This window comes from Ziziphus jujuba, chromosome 7, assembly GCF_031755915.1.
Source record: "Ziziphus jujuba cultivar Dongzao chromosome 7, ASM3175591v1".
Taxonomy (NCBI): Eukaryota; Viridiplantae; Streptophyta; class Magnoliopsida; order Rosales; family Rhamnaceae; genus Ziziphus; species Ziziphus jujuba.
In genome coordinates, this window is record NC_083385.1 from 18,541,819 (window position 1) to 18,567,167 (window position 25,349).

Below are 25,349 nucleotides of genomic sequence, written 5' to 3' on the forward strand. Positions count from 1 at the left end.
TTCAAAATTATTACCATATATCATTTTATCAATTGTTTGATTGTTATATTAAAAATTGATTTTATATATATTTGGATATAAATATAAAAGGTAAAATAATAAATAAATAAATAAATTATAAATAAAATAAAAATAAAAAAGTACTTTTTGAGAGAATTTGGAAGAAGCTTATGTTGACATGTGGCGCATATGATTTTTCTTTTATATATTATATAGATTATTATTATTATTATTATTACAATTTATAATTTTATTTTTTAAGTTGGTCGATATGTGTCTTTGCTAGTGCTTTTTGAGCTAAAGTAGATACTGCAAAGATAGGGAAAAAAAAAAAAAAAACTTAAATAAATGTTTAGTAAAATATTGGGAAGTATTTTTTTTTAATAAAAAATGAACTTCTTCAAATAAGCGCTTCAAACTTTAAAAAAAAAAGGGCATTCAATGAATTAATTAAAATACATTCACAAAAAAATAAATGCATTAATTAAAATACAAAAATGCCAAAAATAAATATAAAAGTTTTCTCTATTATGAATAACTAAACATTCTATTACTTATTTTACGAAGTAGTTATTAATAAAAATACCACAAGAAATGAATGTCAGGAAAATAAATGCTTATATTGAAACAAGCCCAAACACGCCTTACCAAACCTGATATTAGATATTGAGAAACCATTCTCACTTTTAGATGCTCCACATATACTAATGTCGTTTAGTTATTATAAAGAAAAAAGAAAGTAATTGAAAATAATCAAATATATATATATATATATATATATATAAATATATATATTTTTTAACAGAAAAACTAAGTTACAAACATTATTTTATTTTAGGTATAATTACGTTTTACCCCTTGAGATATATCGATTTTTACACTTAGCATCTAAATACAAAACCTCAAAGTCTCAACATTATCTTCTAAGCTATTATTTGGGAAAATAAATAAAAGTGTTTTAGCTTGAAGGGAAATATACATAAAATTGGTTGACATAATTTATATAACTCTTATTTAGAAACTATTTTATTTTACTTTTGGACAACAATTAATATGATTAATTTTGTCCAATTTATTAGAGAAAATTATATAATTCAACTAAATTGACAAAAGAATAATAATTGAAAAGCTAACACAAGATAACAGTTTGATTTTTCATGTTACTAACAATGTTTTTATTATTAGTTTTAGTAACAATATATATATATATATATATATATTTATATATTTTTCATAAAATCACAATTGGACCTTAGACCCTGTTTGGTTTGTGCAGTAGTTTCCAAAAAAATATTTTTATGTTTTTAGTGTTTGTTTACCAAAAAGAAAATGCAAGATTTAAGTGTAATTAAGAGAATAATGTCATTAGAAATGAGGACAAACCTGCCATTAAGAGCTTAATCAAAACTAATTTTTCAATGAATCCACAAGTTTCCTCACAACTTTCCCAGATTTTGAGAATCAGTTCCCTCATGGACTCACAATCTTTATTGCTAAAAATTTACCCAAACATATTCATTTTCCAAAAGAATCTCATACTCTCCTCCAAAAAATTGTGAAATTAGTTATGTGTCAATGATTTGAAACATTTTTTGCATGCCAAGCTAATTTCATTCCCTCCAACTTTGACACAAAACAAAAGAGAGTTGGTATTTTATGTCATGTCAACAGATTCAAGAGTTGTCATACGGATAACATTTAAATTATTGAAAAAATACTCAAAATGATTTTTATGTAATATGATTAGGGCAACAAACATATTTGATTTGTTACGACTAAGTAATTTTGTAATTTTATAATTTTGACAAATATAAATAATTCATCCAATACAAAACAATTATCAAGAAGTTTACTTTATCTAATATATATATATATATAATTAATATCCATACAGATTTACATTTATATGCTTTGACCTTAAAAAAAAGAAAAAAAGGAAAGGAAAAAATTTAGATCCATATGCATAATAAAAAAATACAAAACAAAGTAAATTATGTTTATTAAACAAATAAATAAAGAGGAAAAAAAGAGTCAAATTTGGTTTTGAAAATAAAAAAACATCAATGGGATTGGGAGGGGACTAGTAGTACTGACTACCCGAAAAGCCGTTTCAGACAGAATTCTGAGTGTTTTCTCTCGTTGTCCCTCAAAAATGCCCCCCAAATTAACTCCCAAAAACTAACTCCACAAACCACCCCTTCTCTCTCTCTCTCTCTCTCTCTGTGTTCCCTCTTTTTTTCTAACACAGTTGCGAAGCGTTTCTCTTTGGCCACTCTCTGCCCCAAACAAAACGACGCCGTTCCTAGGGTTTTTGGCGAATTCAATCACTCTCAACCCAGCTCCATAACCGGATTTCTACTCCATCTTCGGTTTTCCACCTTCGGTGATCTCTCTCTCTCTCTCTCTCTCTCTCTCTCTCTCTCTCTCTCAGAGTAGCTTTTGCATTCTGTAATTTGCGGCAAAACGTCGCCGTGGCTGTCGCCTTTATAGTTCGTTTTCCGAGCGAGGAAAAAGAAAGGGTTCCTTTTGTTTGCGAATCACTGTGCAATTCTCATCCAATCTTACCTGAGCATTTTTCCCAAACTTATTCGACGCCGGCAATTTGAGTTCGTATCTTTTGCTACTGTAATTCTATTTTTTATTTTTATTTTTATTTTTTTAAATTTCTGTGTTAAAATGGGGTTTTGAATTCCTGTGAAGGGGTTTTAGTGTTTGGGATTTGAGTAGGTCTTATCTTTGATCAAATTTGGGTTTGTGGGTTAGGGTTTTTTCTTAAATATATATGCTTTTTCTGTGGGGGGTGATGGTTTTGGCTTGTTATTGAGGTGTGGGATGGATAGTGCATTCAGTGAGCAGATACTTGCCGACAAGCTTTCTAAGCTTAACAGCACTCAGCAGTGTATCGAAAGTATCCTTTCAATTTTAATTTTTTAATTTTTTAATTTTTTGCATTTATTTATTTTTTAGTATTGTTTTGTTTGCTTTAGCATAACTAGTTTTCCAATTCTTTGCAAAAGAATTTGTGTGCTTTTCTTTGAGATCGCTTTCATATTGCTATTCGTCGATAATTATTAAATTCTTCCTTTTTATAATATCTCAGTTTCATTTTACCAATTTTCTCTTTTCTGCTATTTGGATTAATAAAAGAGAGCTGGGTCTCTGTTTACGGCTGATGATCTATTATTTTGTATCCTCTGTTGTTGCAATTTTTCTTAAGTTTTACTTATTTATGGGCAATGGGAGAGTATTTTCTTCTTTAATGGAGTTGATAGCTTATATAGTTTCACGTGCATCTTGCTTTCGTATTCTATGTTGTCAAAATAAAAGAAAAAAATCGTTTGATTTTATCATTTGATTTGGTATTTGAGGATAGTTTAACTATTAAGCAATGCTCATTATCTTTTGTACTTCCAGTTGGCAATGTCTGTATTTATGTGGATTTGTGTATTATTCTTGTAATCTGGAGCCTAGAGTGCTGTTTATTGTGTTTGGGTTAACAATAAGGAAAAAGACCATCTGGATACTTTATTGATTGCTTAGCTTAACATCTAAAAATGAAGTCATACAATTTATTGTTGCCAGGGGATTTCCACGTGATCTATTTGTTTTATTTGCTACCCTGGTTGCTATTAGTTTGCATAAATTGTTACTGTCAGTTATCCTCAATGAGATACACTGATGCCATTTGGGGTTTTGGAATGAAATTCCAATCCTCCATTTGGAGCTAATTATATCTAATTACTTCCTTCGTTTAAATATACTGTTACAGCTTTTGTTGCAGTACTTGGTATTTTGAAGATTATCGGTGTAGTTGACGTTGCAATGGTATTGTTGTCTATGGATCCTTTGGTTCTTGTATGGTTCTTTGAGATACAATTTCTTGTCTTTCAAGGTGGTTGATTTTGCGCATTTTATGAATTCATAAACATCATGATGCCTCCTCAATCAAAGAATCTTTTGATGTAAGTTTGAATCTCTGAAACTACAACTTAATCGATTGTTAGGCTTTCTGCCATTTTTCGAAAACTTGGGCTATCAATTAGAGTGTGTGTATTAATCCTAATTAAAGTTGAATTTAAATTCTTTTTTCATGTAGTTTGAGCTACATAAATTATTTGAAATTGGTATTTTCTTTGTGCTTTTTTTCCGATGCTGTTTCTTAACCTTTTTATATAGCTTTGTCACATTGGTGTATCTTTCACCGAAGCAAAGCTGAACTGGTTGTTACAACATGGGAGAAACAGTTCCATAAGTCACAGATGGTTCAGAAAGTTCCCCTCCTTTATCTCGCAAATGACATCCTTCAGAACAGCAGGCGCAAAGGAAATGAATTTGTTACTGAGTTTTGGAAAGTTCTTCCTTCAGCGCTTAAAGATGTACGCGAGAAAGGTGATGATCATGGAAAGAATGTGGTTTCCAGATTGGTAAGTCTCTATTGCACTTTTTAACTATGGAAGTTAATGGTGATTTCTGAACTGATATGCTATTTTATTTACTTTTTAATTTGTAAATTAAAAAAGGATCGTTAATTTATGTGGGGCTTACAAAATTGTTAGGTGGACATATGGGAAGAGAGAAAAGTATTTGGGTCTCGTGCAAAGAGCCTCAAAGAAGTAATGCTTGGGGAAGAAGTGCCTCCACCCTTGGAGCTCAGCAGTAAAAAACGCTCACGTTCTGTTAAAGTTGTAAAAAAGGATTCACGTTCTACAAAAACGGTTAGCACAAAGGCTTTCTTTCTATTTATTCTCTTTCAACTTCATTATGTTTGTTGGCTGACTTCTGTTTCTGTAGAAATGATTATTTTATTCAACTTAATTGTATATTCTTCTTATTGATCTATTGTTCCTTTGGAAATCAGAAACCTTCTATTGGAGGTACAGCTGAAAAGATTGTTTCAGCATTTCAGACATTACTCGGTGAACCCAACGAAGATGCAGAAACAAGCAAATGCAAGTCTGCAGTTCACCATATAAGGAAGTTGGAGAAAGATGTTGATGTTGCCTGTGCTGATGGTATGAATTTTACATGCAGAAATGGAAATTAATTTAAGCTGTTTCATTAACCAATATTTTTACTAGTGTCTATCAAGTCCATGAAAGTTCCTAAACTATGGTGTTCTCTAAAGCTTATTTTCATTTTTTTTCAGTTAAGGATCCAAAGCGGAAAATTTTAGCCAAGGAACTGGAGGAGGAAGAAAATGTTCTGAAGCAGTGTATTGAGAAACTTAAATTGGTTGAAGCAAATAGAGTAGCTCTTCTGTCACAGTTAAGAGAAGCTCTGAATGAACAGGTACTCAGTTTCATCTTTATTTTCTTTTTAATGTTCAGTTAGTTTCCATAGATATTACTGTTGCAGAGACAGATGATATTCTCACTTCCTTGATTTGTTTACTTAGGAATCTGAACTGGAGAGTGTTCGAACGCAGATGCAGGTAGAATTATATCCTATTTGGCCCCATTTATTTCCTGTTGACTGATGAAGCTGCAAATTCTGTTTTGTTAAACTGTTTTTGTTAGGCAATTATTTATCTGTTTCATAACTTAGGATGCTATATGCTTCTTCTTCTTCTGTTTTATTTTTAGTTTTTCTCTTGCTGAAATGCTGTATGCCTCTTTTGTAGTTATATAGTGTCCGCTTCACCATTAAAGACTAGAGGAAACAGTCTTCCTTATTAACAATATGGAGAAAGAAATTGTTGAAATGTCTTTGAAACATACATTATGCATACTTTTTTTCATGTTGGAAGTCAATAAGTCTTGGAAGCTTTTAAAAATATGTCTTAAGTTAATGATAAAGTCAAACGATACATTCTCAAGAAATGAAAACAGTTTTGGTTGGATCTGCAACCACATTTTTGCTTTACAAGTATATTGGATTGTCAAAGTTCAATACCTTTTGTTGCCAGTGAGTTTTCTGGAGAATAATTGCCTCAACCAATTGCTTGGTTTTTATGGCACCTGCATTGTTGCACTTGAGTAGATGAGAACCAGTCACCAGCAGTCTAATCTTTGACGGTAAATATGATGGAAGTACTTTGCTTAAGTCAGCAATAAAGAATCCTGACAGGAGAGTTTGCATTCAGGAGTTCTTTTTTTCTCTATGATGATGAGCAGTTTTACTTGCTTTCGAAAGAATTCTATTGTTAAATCTGTCTATTCTATGGGTTATAACCGTTAGAGACTAACCTGTTAGAGTCCCGATGTTACTGAGAAATTGATTGAATGAATTTATAGGGATAAAATCCTGCTTTTTGTTAATTCTTGCTTTTTGTTAATTATTCTCATTTTCCACTGGTAGCTTATATTGTTGCAAAGCCTTACATATGCAGTTGAAATTTCAATTCAAGCTCAATGAAGTTTAAGCTTTAATTTCCAGGGCTATGCCTTTGCCCTTAGCCTGGCTTTTCCTCAAAAGACTTCATGCTGTGTGAAAGTAAATAATTTCCATATTGCTTGAATGTGCTGAAGAGATTATTCCTATAATCTTGTTTTCCTTTGTCTGATATTTCTGAGATTAAAATACTCATGTTTTATACATTCAATCCAGAAACATGCAGAAGCTAGAAAATGTAAAAAAAACAAATAATTGATATCTGGAATAAGCTTGTTGTACAATTGCAGTTCTTTTACAAATAAACTAAACAAGGATCTGATTGCTATGTTGATGTATATATATTTATAGGTAGCACAGGCACAGGCAGAGGAAGCCAGCAACATGCGGAAAAGGCTTGATGATGAGGAGTATGTGATAAAACCATCAGCTGCAACCATCTCATCCACTGATGCAAATGCTAAAGCAGGACAAATGCATAGGAAGTCAGCTGCAGCCATTGCAGCTGAGGTTGCAGACAAGCTTGCAGCTTCTACCTCTTCACAGTTAATAATGTCTTCTGTTCTTTCTTCTTTTGCTGCTGAAGAGGCAAAGAATGCGGGTCTAATAAAGGCCTCCACATCGTCAAGTTCATTCACTTCTGTGGCCATGAGTTTGGGCATGGATTCAATGTCTAAATCAGAAAAGTCTATACCAGTTTCGGATCCTAATGTTTTTATGTCAGCACAGCTGCTTACTGCACCAGCGCCACCAAATCATTCCTATCAGTCAGTTTTGGTTCCCCAGCCAACAGTGCAGAACCAAGCTCCAACTTCACAGGCTCAATATCACTTACTCTCTAACCCGACCTCCCAACAGTATTTACAGCCATCTGGGGGGGTCATGGCTCCATACGGTTACGGTAGTAGCATGCCAAACTTGCCTCCAGGACCACCCCAACCCCCACCTCATATGGTGAGTCCGATGGTACCTTTGGGCCAGCAGCCCTTGCAGCTCAGTCAGCAACAGCCAATGTCATTAGCTCAGCCACCGCCATCAATTACACAGCAATCACAGCAGCCCCCAGCAGCTCCTAGCTTTCGGCCACTTCAGCCCCCAGGAATGGCTTATTATGGTAACATTCATGCTTCTCAATAAAACTAAATTATTTAGGTTGACTGTAGAATGAGTGTGACCTTGTCTTTAGAAAACAGCTTCTTGCTAAATCAGCATTTTTGTTGTCCAAATTGTTCTGTTGAGATATCTGTTTCAGAGGTTGGACACCATTTGTATTGCCCTCCTATGATGAAAATTTTCCTATGACACATTTCATTTTCCGTGTTCAAGCTAGCAAAACCTTTTTTTCCTCAAGGTGAGATCTCATGGTAAGGGGTATTGAACCGCATGAAAATAAGGATATTGAAAATGTTTCACGGGTGGCTTGGTTTTTCCTTAAGGTTGGCAGGTTTAGGATTTTTATCCTAATACCATGTATCGTGCATGGCAGCTGACAAGATTAAAAACTCTTGGCTCACACACTTATCCCATATTAACCGGATAAAGTTATCTCCAACGAATGGTAGGTTAAAATTATCCAGGAGGCCTTTCCATTTGAAAAAGAGCCTTTTTCTATTTGTTTTTCCATCTTTCTTTTTTCTTCCACTTTTCATGCTTTCTATATTTACTTTAGAGTTTTTTTTTTTTTTTTTTTTTGGTTGTTTTGTTTAATTTTCGCCTTAACTTTTACTTTCTTTTTCTTCTTCGTTTTTTTTTTTTTTTTTTTTGAAATAAAATATTTTTTCTTTCTTTGTGGAGAAGAAAAAGAATTGTGCGAGTTGTTTTTTGTTTATCTTTGTTTCTTTATACCCTGGCATAAATGTTGGGGTTATTTTATTTTATATTTTATTATATGGCTATGTGCAAAATTTTTTGGGATGTATAGATTAATATATATAATTATGATGGTTAAGATTAATAATATGACAAGTTATTTAGATAAAGCTTTAGAAAAATGATTGAATAAAGTGCTTATAATATTTATGTCATTTTGCTTCATTCAAAAACTCAATATATTATATGGTACATTGTATTTATGATTAATTATTGTAAAGAAAAAAGTTCAGTTTAACTAACACCTGTAAAGAAAAAAGTTCAGTTTAACTAACACCAAACACAAGACTAAATTGATTCTTATTTCATCTAATTTCAATTCCCATCCTAATTTCAATCCCATGTAATCGTATTCTGCTAATCAAATGAGCATTAAAAGAAGATTTTCCATCGTAGAAGTTTATAATTCATTAGTATTTTAAATTTAGAGTTTACTGAGAAAAAACAAAAGATTAAAGTAAATAAAACTTTGATTGTTTCTATATAAAGTTAAAAATTCTTCAAACATTTCATTATCACTTCTACTGTATTTTGGGTATATACTTTCTTTTGTCAATTAAAAAATAACAATTATTTATTTATTTTTTTCCTTTTCTAATTATCATTTATTAAGTTCCAAAAAGAACCCAAGTAAATGGAAATCTAAGAAAAAATTGAGATCCTTACATTACCCTTTTGCTTGGAACATGGAACCTATATCATTCACTAAAAATAAAACGTGGAATCTATTTCTGAAGAAAAAGGAAAAATAAAAATAAACAGGAGAAGGGATAATTGCTTATTTTCAAGAAAACTTTGTAGTCTTTAGAATTTGAATGTATTGGTCTTATCCTCTCAATGACAAAAGTATTATTGTTGTTGTGGTGTTATATACATTTTCCCTCTAATTTCTTTTAACCAAATGGCATTAAAAAATAAAAAAGTAAATAAAAAACCTCTTTTTCCCCCTTTATCCAGGTGAGTTGTATCATATATGCTTAGAATATAGATTGCTATGCTAAACATAAAAACTTTTAGAATTTAGACAATATATTTCTCTTATTTTTATCATATTTATGCCATCTTTTTCTTTTTCATAAATTGTATAACAATGAAAATTAAAATGCCCAGTAAAACTTTTCTTCTTTAAGTACTATGTCATCAACTTTCCTTTTAATGGATAAGGAGATCATTAGAAATAGTTTAATATGCAAAGCTAATCACATCTACAGATAACCGAACATTTCTTCAATAAATCACTAGGTCATGTATGTCACTTGATTTCTAAAAGGCTTCATTGGGTTTGCGCTGTGTTAGTTTTTTAGGTTTCCATGCCCTCAATATTAAACCCCAAAAAACAAGAGAAAAAAAATAAAAAATGAAAAACCTACCTCCATGCAAGTATAGTGTTTCAACATTACCTGTTGGCTATTACCACATCTAATTTTGTATTTAGCAAATGCATAAGTTAGTTTTGTGGTCTATAGAATCACACTGAAATAAATCCAAGCTGCTGTTCAACACAAATCAAATCCATAAATAAATGGGCATTTACATTATGATTTTGTAACTAGTAATTTTGTAGTTGTAGAAGAAGAGTTAGATGTTACATTTATTTAAAAAGACTCTTTACTAACACGAATACAATGGGCAGGAGAAAAAATGGAAAAGGAAAAAAGCTCTACACTCTTTTAACTTAGGCATCTTCATTATTTATATTTTTGGTTCAAAAACTTCAGGCATCTTCATGCTTGCATGAAAAGATGATCCTGCCAAAATAACAACATTCTACAAAATTATACAAACGTGATACATATAGGGAACTTAACATTTCATTGCTCTCCTCATGACAAAATCTCTAATGGAGATTGGCAGATGATACATGATTGCCATAATGGTGGAGAAGTAGGCAGAAGAGAACCATGCCGGTGGATTCTTCTTCAGAACTGCAGCTACCGTCTTTTTTGCAAACTCTTCTGAAGGGGTTGACTTACCTTGTTGAGAAAAATTGGCTCTCTCACGAATAGCTGGCTCAAAATCCTTGTATAGTTTCAATGGAGGCATCTGATTGAAACCTCTTAGGGCAGAGTTTCCTATGTTTGACCTAACAGCTCCAGGTACAACATTGATGACATCGATCCCAAAAGGTCTGAGTTCCAATCTATAGACATCAATAAAGGACAGTTAGAAGCAAGATACTGAGGAAAAGCCATTTGCGGATGAAAATCCAGCAAAAATAAGAGGCCAGATCTGTTTAACGGGACAAATTTTGAAAGAACATAGCTACAGTTAATTATATTGGAGAATTTTGATTTCTTTCAGATGTGAGATAATAGGCATCCTGCATCTATTTCCTGAGTTAAATTAGTCTATTGATCCTAAATCTGGTGGCTAGTGGTGGCATTCTCGGCTATAGCCTAGGAGTTCCATCAATCAGAAATTGTGCACCAGTCTGAGAGTTGCTAAAAACAGATTAATATTACAAAGGGTTTTATAATAACATTTGAGAAACTAATCATTTATGGAAACTAGTTCTTAATGGACTTTTTTTTATGGTATCCTATTGAAGTAAAAGGCTGTGGATTATGGATTACTGTTGCCATTTCTCTTCTATTTATTTATTATTATTATTTTTAATGAGCAGTTTGTTCATACTGTCTATTCCTCTTATTACCAAAAAAAGAACAGTAATTTTATAAAGATGCAGCCAAGCACACAAATAGTTTAAACTCTAAGCAGACAGGTAAGGCTAGTAGATGATTGACATATCCTTCCTCACTATTATAGATTTAGCGGAGATATGAATAAGAATTATATAATGAAAGTTGAAATACCAAGCATTAAGCAGAGAGTGAGAGAGGGATGACAAACCTTAAAGTATCAGTTAGTGAGTGGATAGCAGCTTTTGATGCCGTGTAAGCACCACACCAAGGTCCAGGTGACAAAACAGTAACACTTCCAACATTTACAATCTTTCCCCTTCCCCGCGATACCATGTGAGGAACAACAGCTTGAATCAATCTCATGGTACCTAACAATTTTATGACATGATAAATACAAGAAAAGAATCAGAGAAAAGCTGTGAAAGACAATTGCAAAGCATATTGCAGATGCATGAGTGCCAGCCCAAAATAGGATCAAAAAGTTAAGGTAAAAAAAGTTAAATAAGACAGGAAGATAAGCGACCAGAATAAGTGTTGTTAAGCAGCCCATTGTATTCCAGAGAGAAACGTTTAGGTTCCACATTTTAAGGACTCTGTCAAATTGAAAATGACTTAACAATATCAATTCATATTCAGTACCAGTTTTGACGTGCTTCCCTAAAAGAGTTTGGTTTAAGAGTTAGCGAGATGTGTCAAATTGAGTTGACATTTTGGTTCGTTCAGCTTTTTGCTCAATTTTCTCAAGGGCATGCCCACTTCTAGTAGGTTGGGAAAATGCATAGGAAAATTCCATATTTGAAAGTTTAGGAAGTGAATACAAACACCGATTTCGACCCAACATATAAGATTAAGCCCACTCTCTCTCTCCCTCTCTCTCTCTCTCTCTACACAGCAAAAACAGATGAAATACTTACGGTACGAGTGAAGTTGCCAATTGGGAAAACATGACAGATTTTGAAAGGAGTGGCCCAAAAAAAATAAAAAATAAAATAAAATTTAAGTCTCCTCAAAAATCCAGAAAGCCAGTGGTTGGGCCACTAATTCAATGAGGTGACATGAATGTAAAATCATCAGTGTGATGTATTGGATTAGTAGTCACAATTATTCAAAGAAAAAGACTGAACAACCAATTTCTTTACTTTTTTTTTTTTTTTATCTCCATTCCTTGAGCCATAGATTCTATGATAGAGCTTCCAGGAATTATAAAATTGTATATTATTTTACAATTGGAGATATAACCAGAGAGAAATTTAAATTACAAATTAAATAAACAATTTTAAAAAATTGCTATAAAGGGTAATTTATAAAAAGGTAATCCCACAGTAAATTTCTAAAAACAAAAAAATAGGGTAATTTTACCTCAAAATGAAGGAAAAATCAATAATGGGTTTTTAGCAGGCAAACAAAAGATTGGACTTTTTTCGAAAAACAAAAATAATAATAATAAAAAGAAAAAAAACAAAAACAAAACCCTTAAAAGAATAGAATAATACCGAAAACATTGGTATCGAAAGCGTGGTGCATAGCAAGGAGAGGGACTTCGGCGAGAGGACCAATGCCCTGGACCCCAGCATTGTTGACCAGCACATCGACCCGGCCGTACATCTCAAGCACGTGAGAGAGCACGTGATGAACGCTCTCCTCCGAGGTCACATCGAGTTCTTGAAGGAGGAAGCTGGGATCGCCCTGAAGATCCGCCATGGATGTCAGAGATCTGCTCGTCGCCACCACCATACAGTCTTCCGCCGCGAAAGCTCGTGCCAGCGAGTGCCCTATCCCACCCTCCGAGCAACCCGTTATCAGGACCACTTGTCGTCCGTACGATTCCATTGTTAAACTGCTACAGCTTTTCTCCCTCCGTCTCTCTTTTTTTTTTTTTTTTATAAATTTTTTGGGGTGAATTCTTGGGTTTTTGGTGGTGGTGGTGTAAATGAATAATAAATTTATAAAAGAGAGACTGAGAGGAAGTTGAAGAAGTTGAAGTGAGTCTTCGTTGGTTGATTACGAATGGGAAAATTCCGAGTAGCTATGAATGTATCTGTTTGGGTGTGAACAAAATGAAACCACCTATGAAGTGGTTGTGTGAATTGGGAAGTTGGATGAAAGTAACAAGGAAATTTTTATATTTTACTATTATTTTTTTCAAGAATTCAATTTCATTTTTGAAGGGGAATGGAAAAGTAGAAGAATACACCCCTGTTTCATTTTTGTGAATTTTGGTGATTTATTTTGGAATATTTGTTTTAGTTTTGTATTTTTTTGAAAAGACTAATAAGTATTAGGTGTATCTGTAAATGATTATATATATATATATATATATATAGTTTGTTTATGGTAATTATAATAATAATGATGATTTTTCATAATATTTGTGATAATTTTTAAAAAATTTTCGTTAATATTATAAAAATCTATCTTTAATATAGAATTTCCATATATATATATATATATATATCTTTAAAGATACTCATATCAAACGGTAACCTCTATAACTAATGAATCACACTCATACTATTACAAAAAAAAAAAAAATTCATAATCATTTTATTATTATTATTATTATTATTTTGATATTGAAGTTGGGAAATTTGAATGGGGGATGATTTTTTTCCTCCTTTTTTGTCCATAATACGGAATTATTGTTGAAGAGGTATAAATCACATATTAATCAATTGTAAGTGCAACTTGCTCAAATTCATAATTTTCTATTTCAGCAAATAAATAAATAAATGAATAAAAATAAAGAAATTCATAATTTTCTCTCTCAATATATTGGGAAGTTCAAGACAATTGGGGAAATTTTGAAAAATTGTTGTAAGTAATCAAAGTATCATTGTCTAAGCATTAATGAATAACGGATAGCAAATGGACTCTTTTATTTTTATTATTTTTATTATTTTTATTTATTTATTTATTGATACTAATGGAACTCCTTTAATCAATACAATAGGAAAGGTTTAGTAATTTCATTGTTAGTGCTACACATAGTCATGCTGTATTTTAATAAAATAAGATATCAAATTGCTAACTTTCAAATGTGGTTATTGATTTTTTGAATTTTAATGAACATATTCCTTTCAACTTTTTCTTCCTTTGGTTCTCCCAAATAGACAAAATGAATGGTCTCAGCCTTCTGTATTGATGCAACGAAATAATATCACCCTTAACCCATCCCACAACAACGGTTGAATCAAGTTCAAATGATTTTCTTGAAACCTTTCTGCCGAGCCAATTGAAGTCCATGAAAAAGACCCTAAAAAAGTTCAGCTAAAGCCACACTTTGCACTCCCCAATTTAGCACAAAAACCAGTTAACCAGTTTCACCAGTTACCACCACTTCTCTTATCACACCACCACAGCCAGCATTTCTAGATATCTCTTTTTAATACTACCATCAGAATTGATTTTAATCCATCCCTCCTTAGGAGCTCCCAAACAAATATGAAATAAAGTTAACCAATTACTTTTATTATTTTATAACAGGACAAATAAATTTTAACGAATAGGCAATTTAATTCATATATATATATATATATATTTGCTAAGAATTAAAATAGGTTAATAGGCAATCTACGGGTTTGAGTTTTATTACTTTATTTTATTAGCTTAATAGTTTATGTAAGAAAAATTTTAAGAGCATTACTACAGGTATTAAATTTTTTTATCAAAATTTTGGTAACCAATTATGTAGCAGTTTTTTAATAATGTTTAATTAATATTGTCTTATACACATAGATAGATAAACTATTTAAAAATTGATAAATTATAAATATCAAAATTTTGATAAAAAAATTTAATCACTTTAAATTTATCTAAATTTTAATGTAAAACAGTATAATAAGATAATAACTCATTTATCTTGAATTTTATTTATTTATTTATTTATTTTGAAAATATGGAACTAAACCTTTTTTGGCATATAGATTAAAACTTCAACTGCTTGGTGTGATATGTGATATGAAGGACCGAAACAATTTTTAAGTCCAACCATTTGTAAAATTTTTAAAGTATAGTCCAACCATTCTAATTGAAATAGATCTAATCCAACTCAATTGAAATGGATTCCAATCTAATCATATAACTATGGCAGTTAACATCATATAATTAATTTGTCTTAATTGCATGGGAGTTTAATTAATTTATAAAAACTTCACATTTCCCATGAATATATATATTAACTTTGTTTACTTTTATTAATGGTAAAAAAAAAAAAAAAAAACTTTTTTACTTTTATCTTCAATGACGACATTATAGAAAATCAAAACCTCTATTGTTGTCCATGATAAAATATTTACAAGCTTTATTTGGCATAGCTCATGCTTTTACTTTTGCTTCATTTTTTATTTTTTTAAAAGTGCTTTTTGAAAAATTATTTATTATTAATTTTGATTAGAAATGTTTTTTAAAGTAAAAATTATACGAACACTTTCATAAATAACTTTTTAATCTTAAAAATTGTTTATGACTTTTTAAAAATTATAAAAAGTAGGACCATATACAATTATCTCTTTATGAGACATTCTTACGGGAAAATATCAAAGTCTTTATCATTAATCCTTAAATAAATGTAAGAGTTAATTTAAAATTTCTTCGGTTTCTAAATCATTAAGGTGAGGCACTAGAACCACTTGTCATCTGTACGACTCCATTGTTAAAAACTTAAAAACTGCCTCTTCTTTTTCTTTTTTTTCTTTTTTTTTTTTCATTTTTTCATTTTTTTTTTGTTTTTTTTGTTTTTTTTGTTTTTAGGAAGCTGAAGTGAGTCTTCGTTGGTTGATTACGAGTGGGAAAATACGGAGTCGCTGTGTATGTGTTGTTTGGGTGTGAACGAAATGAAAACAATGAGGTCATTGTGTGAATTGGGCAGTGAATGAAAGTAACAAGGAAATTGTTATATATATACATAATTTTAATTTAGTTTCATCGTTGAAGTGGAATATTATGGAGAAAAATAAGATATATATATATATAAATATTTAAAAAAAAAAAGACACGGAATGACATTTTTGTGAATTTTGATGATATATTTTGGAATTTTTGTTTTAGTATAGTTTATTATTATTATTTTCTTTGAAAAGACTAATAAGTATTAAGTATATCTTTAAATGATTATATATATATATATATATATATTTAAAGATACTAATTTGTAAAGGTCATTAATTAGAAGGTGAACTCTAAATCACACTCATTTTATTACCAAAACAAAATAGAATCACAATCATTTTATTATTATTAGTAGTATTGATATCGTGCGATGCACGGTTACATGGTATATATAACTGCAATAAATGATTTTAAAAATTAATTATATTTAAATTGAATCAAATTAAATAATTAAATAATTTTTATATAACAAAACTTGAAATTAAAAAGGAAATATTGTTTAATAGTTATATGTCTGGTTGATTGGGAATAAAAGATCACTTGCTTCATTATCTATTTATAGGTGAAGACCTTCATACCTGATAAGGATACAAATATTGTTATGAATAATGAATGTAAATTTTTCTCAATTCCTAAAATGAAGCCATCATTCTAAATTAAAGCTTTTTTTTTTCTTCATTATTTGAATTAACTTGAAAATTGACCAAATATGATCACCATCCCTCTTTTAAGAAGATTAAATAAGAAGATCAATTTCATTATTGAAATCTATATATTATAATATTAAATCACCATAATTAATTTTAAATAATTAATTATATTATGATATTGAAATTTATATATGATATTGCAATTAATTAATTTACCTATATTAAATCCTCATAATATAATATAATTATATTTATTATTGTTATTATTATTATCATTATTATTTACCATATACCTTTATAAGGTAATTTATTTATGCTTAGATATATTTTATTAAAATCAAATAAGGAGATCAATTTCATTATTGAAATCTATATATTATAATATTGAAATTTCATTTATTGCACATATGGAATCTAATTATTAATTACCATATACAAAATCTTTTTATTTTACAATAAAATGAATATAATAAACTAATAAAGATATTAATAAAGAGATTATAAATGTATTTTTTAATATATTTTTATTCTACCTATTTTTTTTATTAGTTGCAAATAATTAATTTCTTTATATTAAATCATTATAACATAATTTACTCATCTTTATTTATATTATTATTATTATTATTACTTTTTACTTTGTAAGGTAATTTACTAATGGTTACATATATTTTACCTTGTAAAGTTATATATTATTTTACAATTAAATAAATATTATAAATAAATAAAGATATTAATATATAAATTATACAAATAAGAAGATCTATTTCATTATTAATTAGCGTACATAAAATCTTATTATCTACCGATAAAATAAATATAACAAAACAATAAAAATATTAATATATAGATTATTATTTTTTAAAACTTTTTTTTATTATAACTATCTTTTTAGAAATGTTTTGATTCTAGAATTAAGGAGATACATTTAAAAATAAATCTTAGTTTGCTATATTTAACAATAATTATTTATGAAATTATATTTTTATATCATAATAAAAAGATATCTGTATTAATTTCTATGTAATCATATTTGTATATGTAAAAATATTTAAAATATATTTGATTAAGAAAACTATATATATGCAAATACATTTTACATATTTGACTTATTTGGTAAATAAAATAAAATAAAGTGTTTTGTTTATTTTAAATTTATTTCAAACTTATTATCATATATCACTTTATCAATTGTTTGATTGTTTATCAAAGATTAATTTTATATATATTTGAGTATAAACGTAAAAGGTAAAATAATAAATAAATAAATAATAAATAATAAAAAAATAAAAAATAAAGAAGATATTTTTGGGGGTAATTTGAAAGAAGCGTATGTTGACATGTGGCGCATGCATTTTTTTTTTTATATATTATATAGAAAATAAGACCAAATAATTTATTTTGAAAATAAATCTTATTTTGTTATGTTTAACAGTAATTCTTTATGATATTATATTTTTATACCCTAATAAAAAATATCTTTATTAATTTCTATATAATCATATTTATATATGTAAAAATATTTAAAATATATTTAATTAAGGAAATAAAATTAAACTTATTTGGTAAATAAAATAAAATTAAGTATTTTGTTTATTTTAAATTTATTTCAAAATTATTACCATATATCTCTTTATCCATTGTTTAATTGCTATATCAAATATTGATCTTATATATATTTGGGTATAAACATAAAAAGTAAAATAATAAATAAATAAATAAAATAAAAATAAAGAAGATGCTTTTGGAAGGAATCTAAAAGAAGCATATGCTGACACATGGTGTATACATTTTTTCTTTTATATATTATAATATATTTATGATATTATATTTTTATATCCTAATAAAAAATATTTTTATTAATTTCTATATAACCATATTTGTATATGTAAAAATATTTAAAATATATTTAATTAAGAAAATTATATATATGCTTACACGTGGCATATACGCTTCTTCTTTTATATATTATAATATATTTATGATATTATATTTTTATATTCTAATAAAAAATATCATTATTAATTTCTATATAACCATATTTGTATATGTAAAAATAATTAAAATATATTTAATTAAGAAAATTATATATATGCAAATACATTTTATGTATTTGATTTATTTGTTAAATAAAATAAAATCAAATATTTTGTTTATTTTAAATTTATTTCAAAATTATTACCATATATCACTTTATCAATTGTTTGATTGTTATATCAAATATTGATTTTATATATATTTGGATATAAACATAAAAGGTAAAATAATAAATAATAAATAAAAATAAATAAATAAGGTGCTTTTGGAGAGAATTTGAAAGAAGCATACGCTTATTCTTTTATATATTACTAGATATATATCCATGCGATGCACAGCATATATAATTGGCATACATTATTTTGATAATAAATTGTAAAAAAGAATTGTAATCAAATCATATTTAAAGAACCATAAAAACAATATTAAACAAAAACTTTCAATTCAACATAATTAATTCAAATTTTAAAAAACTTCTTTAAAGACCACATTAGTGGTTGAATTGATAGGTTCTCCATCTTTATCACAAACTACTATTTGTAACTCCGAATACTATAACATATAATTGTCCATGATTGAAAATTAATTTTTTAAGATAAAGTCTGACATACGAAAGAGATTGACTTTGGCTCTTATTAATAGTCATATAATACAACCAAAGGATACTGTCTTCTTTGAAACTTAAAAGGTAATTTTGGGTTTGACGGAGTTAAAGTCATTCTTAAAATAAGAACTTTAAACCTAGCATTACTTCCTGAAATAACTTTTTCTTTGAGAAAATGATTGCCTTGTAATGACCAATCTAGTCTCCTTCCACAATTCTCTTGATGAATTGAAAAGTCTCCAAGACATTGAGTACTTTTCTAGTCCCATGTGCAATCTCTTCCTTCTCTATGCAAAACTGCCATAAAATTGATATTTTTTGTATTAATAAATATTTACCTTTTGAAACTTTTAGAATGTAAATTAACTAATTAAATAAATAATCATACCATATGTGACATCACTCAATAGGATTCTTGAGCAACTTTGTGAGCTCCTTAATAAATCTTGACTTTGACAAATAACTTTTATGTTTGGTGAAAAGAAACAACCATTTAATGTTCTTGTTTGAGATGGTATATTTTCTACCATAGCATATGCTAATCCTCAAATAACATAAAAACAAAAATAAATTAAAAAAAAATACCAGTAGCATATTCCTCGACTCCTTGCCAACTTTTACTTCTCAAAATGGCATTTTGGTTAATATAAAGACTTATATTGTTCAATAACCAATATATTCTTCTTATACCATATATATAATTGGTTACTCGAACGCTCTGTTTCGGAGCTCTTCTCCAAGCTTCTCTCTGTTTCTCTCTCTCTCCCTCTCTGAAATGCGGACTGATACTCTGGGAGAGAAGCTCAACCTATGGACTCTTTAACAATAAAACCCACGTTTTCCTTTAATTTCAGCTTCTCAAATCCTCAGATCAAACCTCTATGTTGTTCGCACATTTCCTTCTTCAGGTTCACAAACTTCACAAAGCTCAGGACTTCATCCATCTCATTCTACTCTCATAGAACTCCATCAAATTCAGAAGACCCAAAACCAAAACGTGATACTTTGGGTCTTCCCTTGAACCCTCTGTTGGTTTTGGTCCCGGTACTTCAAAGCGTCAAGGGTCTAGTATTTTCCCAAAGCGGGAAATGGGTTTCGGTTTTACAAGCTCATAGAGAATGGGAAGTAGACGATGGTAGTGGTAAATACTTGCAGAACAGCGGGCTTGGAATAGCTTTATTAAGCGTGACTTCAAATGCCAAGTTGAAGATTAGTCCTTTTGCGGCTCAATTGGCAGCGAACCTGACGTTTGTTTCCGGGTTGTTTGCTTGGGCTTTAGCGCAGTCGATCAAGGTGGTTTTGAATTTTTTCGTGGAGTGAAAATGGGATTTGAGAATTTTATTTTCATCGGGAGGAATGCCCTTGTCGCATTCGGCATTGTGCACGGCTCTGTCGACCTCGGTGGCGCTCTGTCATGGTGTAGCGGATTCCCTTTTTTGGGTATGTTTGGGGTTCAGTCCCATTGTTATGTATGATGCTATCGGTGTTCGTCGACATGCTGGGATGCAAGCTGTGGTATGAATTGATTATGCTCCTTTTTTTATTTTTTATTTTTTTTAAATTTTTTTTTATTGGTATCCAGTTTGCTTGTTTGGTTGAAAAGAATTTGTCTTTTTGGATTAAAGTAAAGAATTTTTATGCCTCTAATAGGTCCTGGGGGAACAATTTAAGTTCATTGTTACACTTTTTTCTTATCTATGAGGATTTTTTATGTCCAAGTTTAAATTTCCTAGATTACTCATTGTTTAATCCTTGAAAATAGATTTTACCATTATGGATTGCGTAAGGGACATTTGAATGCTCCGGTACTTAAAGTACCATATACTTCCTTAAGGTAGGGTTGTGGTTTGAAAGAAGTTACTTAAAGTATATACTTCCTTAAGGTAGGGCTGTGGTTTGGAAGAAGTTCTATGACTTTGTACAATCTCGATGTATGGTGGAGGCTATGTTTTAGTTGGCTATGCTTTGCTTTTCTTGACTAGATAGAGTAAGGTTAAACACTGAATATATGTAGGAAGGTAAAATGGTTGATGGATCTTTTAATGCCATAGGAGTCGTGCAACTTTTGAGACCAAAGTCCTACGTACTTAGGTAGGAGACAGATGTTGGATGGATGGGATATGGCTTTGAGTCCATATAATTAACAACTCTAAATCATGAAATTGCTAAGGTGGAGACTAGATCATGAAAATTGAGGCTTAATGAAGCTTTGGTAAGATTATCCTCACAAACAGCAGTTAATGCAATTAAATTATTGGAATTTTACCACAATATGTTGCTAGAGCTAAATCCTAGACGGTGATATATGTTGCTTGGTGTTTGAAGTGTTCACTGGCTAAGGTTATAATATGAGATCAAAGCCTTTGATAGGCGAGCTAAACGAACCATAGCATGTGGTTCAGGATGATGTCAACCTACAATTTATTATTTATACCTGTTGTTACTATGGTCGTGTTTTGCTACCATTATGGCCTAAAATACGACTTAAGAGTTAAATACCCTTACTATATGCTCATCCAATGGTGTGGTGTCCTCTGAATAAAGCCCTCTGCTAAGGAATGTGATGCAATTGTCAGGCCACAATGCATGCACCAGCTTGTTCATTTTGTTAAGTTCTAACTATTTTGTCAATTTAGAGGCACCTTAGTTTAAGCTTTTCTCTATTATCTTTTATTGGCATGTAAGATCTGAGATATGCAGAAAATAAATGTTTCAGTTGTCGAAGAAACAAATGTTATAGCTTTTATGCAATCAGTTAAAGTTAAACAGTTTATTGGAGGTTCAGGTTATTTTGAAATTCTGAATTCCTATACTTAACTGCATTGAATAATGTAATGCTATTGTCAAACTGAAATCGGGGCGGGGAATCAGTTTTGAGTTTGGACATTATATGTTGTGAACCAGAGATAATTGGATTCGTTATCTCTCTAAATTGTATATGACTTTATAATGATTTTCATTTGGTTTCATCATCTTGTTACTGCCTTGCAACAGGTTCTTAATAAGATAGTTGAGGACTTGTTTCAAGGGCATCCTATCAGCCAAAGAAAGCTGAAAGAACTCCTTGGCCACCCTCCATCACAGGTCCTTGCTGGAGCTGCTCTTGGCATTGTGGTTGCTTGTTTCTGCTGTCAAGGTGGATTCATTGCAATATAAAACTGCTTTTTGCGGGCAATTTTTGGTCAGATTTTACCGATGCACAGTTCCTGTAAATTACAAGGCCCTGTGGAGTTATTATGTTTTATTGGTCATCAATATGACACAGAGAAATTGGAATATTGAGATTGAGAATTCAAATGCTAATTTATTTTGGGGAAACTTCTTTTTCCCGTTTTCTTCTCAGCACCTCAAAACTGATTCAGAGCCCCTATGAGGCACCAATTTGCACTCATTCTCAACTGTAGTCTGCAGGGGCGAGATACCGCTAGTTCTTGTCTTTGTCACCCTCTAATTTGCTGCCATTTTTATATTCAAGGAACAATAAATTGTTGTTGAAAGCTAGTATTGATGTTATTAGGTGGTTGTAAATTCCTGTCATGCTCTTTCAAGTGGGGCAGAAGATGATGTCTGCAAATTTTTTTTTTTTTTTTTGGTTTTTTTGGGGGGTTCATGGGAAGAGAACAGTAGGGTGGGGTTGTATCCTTTTGAACATTGTAATTCCATCATATTATTTTTCTCTTTGTCGGATTCTTATTTTAATACACTCGATCGGAACAACTTCAATGCCCTTCCCTTTTTTTTTTTTTTTTCCTCCTCATGTTTTGGCTAAGAAATGGATAATCAAGTGAGACTCAGAGCCAACGAGGAATTATGCTTGGCCAACAGGTCGTCCGTTTCTCACAATAGAAATGCCGTTACGAGTGGGCTGCCGTTTCAGTATCCAAGTCCAAGTCCAATAGTCGAAAAATAGAATGTTTCTCAACATAAAATCTTAACCGACGTCTAATCAAATTTTATTTCAACAAACATTTAAAAAAAAAAAAAAAAAAGAAACTAAAATGATTCATAATTTAGGACCTAAAAAAATGTTTTATAAATTTTTGCTTTCAAAATTAATTTTAAATTTTTATTAAAAACCAGTTGTGCGGGTTTACTTATTCAAATTATAACAAATTTTGTTACCACTTGAAATAAAGAAGACCTGAAATAAAGAAGACCTTATCAAGATTTCTATTTATTATTGTTTTTAATTAAAAATAAAACTTCTATTTTCTAATTAATAGTAAAAGAACATATTATGAAACAAGAAAGTAAGAGATAGGTGGTGCCTTATCCTTTAAACAAAAAAAAAATTGTTTCTGGTCAAAGGACGCTTATTTACTGTTAGGTTGGACTGTTGTCGAAGTTGTTTTCATTTGAAAGTGGTGACCTCCAACTTCCAACAGTAGGTAAACTCTATTTTCCTTCTTGGTTCGGGCCACTCAGAGCTTATTAGCTAAACACTGAGCAAAAACTTAACATCAAACTTTGTGAAAGTTGCATAGGAAGAAGATTCAAGACGCAAACAAATCCTGGGGAAGTGAAGTCTGGTGACTGATACATAGTTTGATGGATTAATTCAACATCCCATTAGTTTGACGGATTAATTCAAAATTCTTATGAAATGGGTTGCCGTACCTCAAAGAAAGAACCCAAGTAGTAAAATCTGGCTCGTTGGAGGATCATGTTGTTCTTGCTTCTAAAACTCCCATGATCATGTGAGCTTTAGAAACCATCTTTTTCCTATTACAATTTTTTTTCTTTGTTTCTCACTTGACCTCTCTCTTTTTCTGTGGATGTGTGTCTTTCTGATTGTACTTGTTGCAATACATTTTGTATGGTGGTGGGTTCACGAAACAGCCAAACCCTCCCTTGCTGGATTTTCCTCAGCCGAATTTGACATTACAACGACGTATATAAAATATATTTTCAACCACATCCTCTAAAGGGGTCCATTAAAAAGAGATGAAATTCCCAATTACGTACCAAACAATGTAAACAACATTTCAATCAACCCAATAATAACTCAACACAAATACAAATATAAATAGGATATCAAGATATCTTTTTAAATTGTCATATACTACAAAAGTTTAAGCTGATAAAAAACAAATCCAACAATGTATATCAAACTTATTTTTTTAGTAATTTGATTGTACGTTTACTTGCATTTTCAAAACTGCTGTTTAAAAAAAATAAAAAATAAAAATCACATCGGTTAAAGTGGGTGGAATCTGACAATCCCTATATGATTTGCAGTTAAGATTGAGTCCTTGTATGAGCTATTAAGAAACTAAGCAGTTCTGTTGTCAAAGATAGGCATCATAGATATTCTCCAAATTAGTACACTGTAGTTTACTGCTGACGAAACCATTATAAGGATTATCTTTTGTTCTGAATCATGTGATCTAATAGTTGTTGGGCTAATTTTTCTCTGTTTAATTGATAGGAAAACTACAGCTTGCACTTTTCTAAAATAGCAATAAGCGAAGTCTCATTTGAGAAAGGATATGCTGCACTGATTTTTTAGAGAGTCATGATTCCATGATATTCACTTTTGGGATTTAAAGAAGGAACTTCTGTGATCTGCTGTTCTTTATGCTACTTATTAATCTATACACTTTCACAACCTTTTGTTCTACTAAATTTTGCAGATGTTTGATATCGATGGGCACATTTAGTTTGGATAATTTGTTCAATACTTGAGTGTTGTTACTCAAAAACTCCTTAAGCAATTAAATTTACATCTAAGAAATTTGTGTCTTGGTTGTAGTACTAATATCTACATTGACCACTTCTTTTGTTCTCTTTTCCATGTGGGAGTATTTTGATTTCCAGTGTATTTTTTTAAGGCAAGTTTTCAGATACATCGAGTCACTAAAAACGGTATATATGATCTGAGGCAGATGCATGTAAAATTATATGCTCTAAGGCAGACTGATTACATTGAGGGCGAGGAGGTAAATTTCCCCTGTGACTGTTCTTTTATCAATTGGTTCTTCAATGACTTAAATATCTTTCAGTTTATGGTATATATCTGCTCTACCAGTTGATCACCGTCTCAGTAATTGGTTTATAGCTTGCTGGTATTGGTAAAGCAACGATTAAAAGAACTATCCTGTTTTAGTTTATTAGAATTACCCATGAAAATCATAACTATCCTGGTAATCACAATAAAATTTTCCTTTCTGCAACTGTAAGCAGTTGAAGAAGATGGTGCTGGCTCTTTTGCTAGAATATGATCTGATGATGTTGTAGGAATGATTCTAGACATGGTGGGTACAGAAATGGCTCTATACTCTTGGCTCCAAAACATTTTCAGTGTTCTGGTTTTCACATGTTGGTGCTTCC

The 25,349-nt window shown here is 30.3% G+C and overlaps 2 protein-coding genes and 1 pseudogene across 5 annotated transcripts; 2 read left to right on the plus strand and 1 right to left on the minus strand.

The window, feature by feature from the left end:
- Positions 1 to 2,073: 2,073 nt before the first annotated feature.
- On the plus strand, positions 2,074 to 7,646 carry LOC107425403 (uncharacterized). Of its 4 annotated transcripts, XM_016035405.4 has the most exons (8): positions 2,074 to 2,606; positions 2,826 to 2,908; positions 4,177 to 4,424; positions 4,557 to 4,715; positions 4,859 to 5,012; positions 5,147 to 5,289; positions 5,396 to 5,431; positions 6,682 to 7,646. In XM_016035405.4, the coding sequence occupies exons 2-8, from the start codon at positions 2,833 to 2,835 to the stop codon at positions 7,465 to 7,467; spliced, it is 1,602 nt and encodes a 533-aa protein (XP_015890891.3). In that variant the 5' UTR covers positions 2,074 to 2,606; positions 2,826 to 2,832; the 3' UTR covers positions 7,468 to 7,646. The 4 variants fall into 4 exon arrangements, with proteins under 4 accessions (XP_015890891.3, XP_015890892.3, XP_024932341.3 ...); XM_016035406.4 differs by lacking the exon at positions 2,826 to 2,908 and having other exon boundaries at positions 2,074 to 2,610; XM_025076573.3 differs by lacking the exons at positions 2,074 to 2,606; positions 2,826 to 2,908 and adding an exon at positions 3,169 to 3,187.
- A 2,066-nt stretch (positions 7,647 to 9,712) lies between these two features.
- Positions 9,713 to 13,060, minus strand: LOC107425392 (short-chain dehydrogenase PC-15). Its single transcript, XM_060818925.1, has 3 exons — positions 12,335 to 13,060; positions 11,050 to 11,209; positions 9,713 to 10,339 (listed from the first exon to the last, which is right to left on the minus strand). The coding sequence occupies exons 1-3, from the start codon at positions 12,669 to 12,671 to the stop codon at positions 10,003 to 10,005; spliced, it is 834 nt and encodes a 277-aa protein (XP_060674908.1). The 5' UTR covers positions 12,672 to 13,060; the 3' UTR covers positions 9,713 to 10,002.
- A 6,665-nt stretch (positions 13,061 to 19,725) lies between these two features.
- On the plus strand, positions 19,726 to 22,750 carry LOC132804416 (uncharacterized; annotated as a pseudogene).
- Positions 22,751 to 25,349: the final 2,599 nt, after the last annotated feature.

What these genes read in the sequence shown, in the direction of transcription:
- LOC107425403 (XM_016035405.4), top strand. Translation starts at nt 2,833, where the DNA reads ATGGATAGTGCATTCAGTGAGCAGATACTTGCCGACAAGCTTTCTAAG. An exon ending in ATTCACGTTCTACAAAAACG is followed by an intron (nt 4,716 to 4,858) that starts GTTAGCACAAAG and finishes TTTGGAAATCAG; the next exon opens with AAACCTTCTATTGGAGGTAC. An exon ending in GAGAAGCTCTGAATGAACAG is followed by an intron (nt 5,290 to 5,395) that starts GTACTCAGTTTC and finishes TTGTTTACTTAG; the next exon opens with GAATCTGAACTGGAGAGTGT.
- LOC107425392 (XM_060818925.1), bottom strand. Translation starts at nt 12,671, where the DNA reads ATGGAATCGTACGGACGACAAGTGGTCCTGATAACGGGTTGCTCGGAG. An exon ending in TTTCGATACCAATGTTTTCG is followed by an intron (nt 11,210 to 12,334) that starts GTATTATTCTAT and finishes TAAAATTGTTAG; the next exon opens with GTACCATGAGATTGATTCAA. An exon ending in TCACTAACTGATACTTTAAG is followed by an intron (nt 10,340 to 11,049) that starts GTTTGTCATCCC and finishes TGATGTCTATAG; the next exon opens with ATTGGAACTCAGACCTTTTG.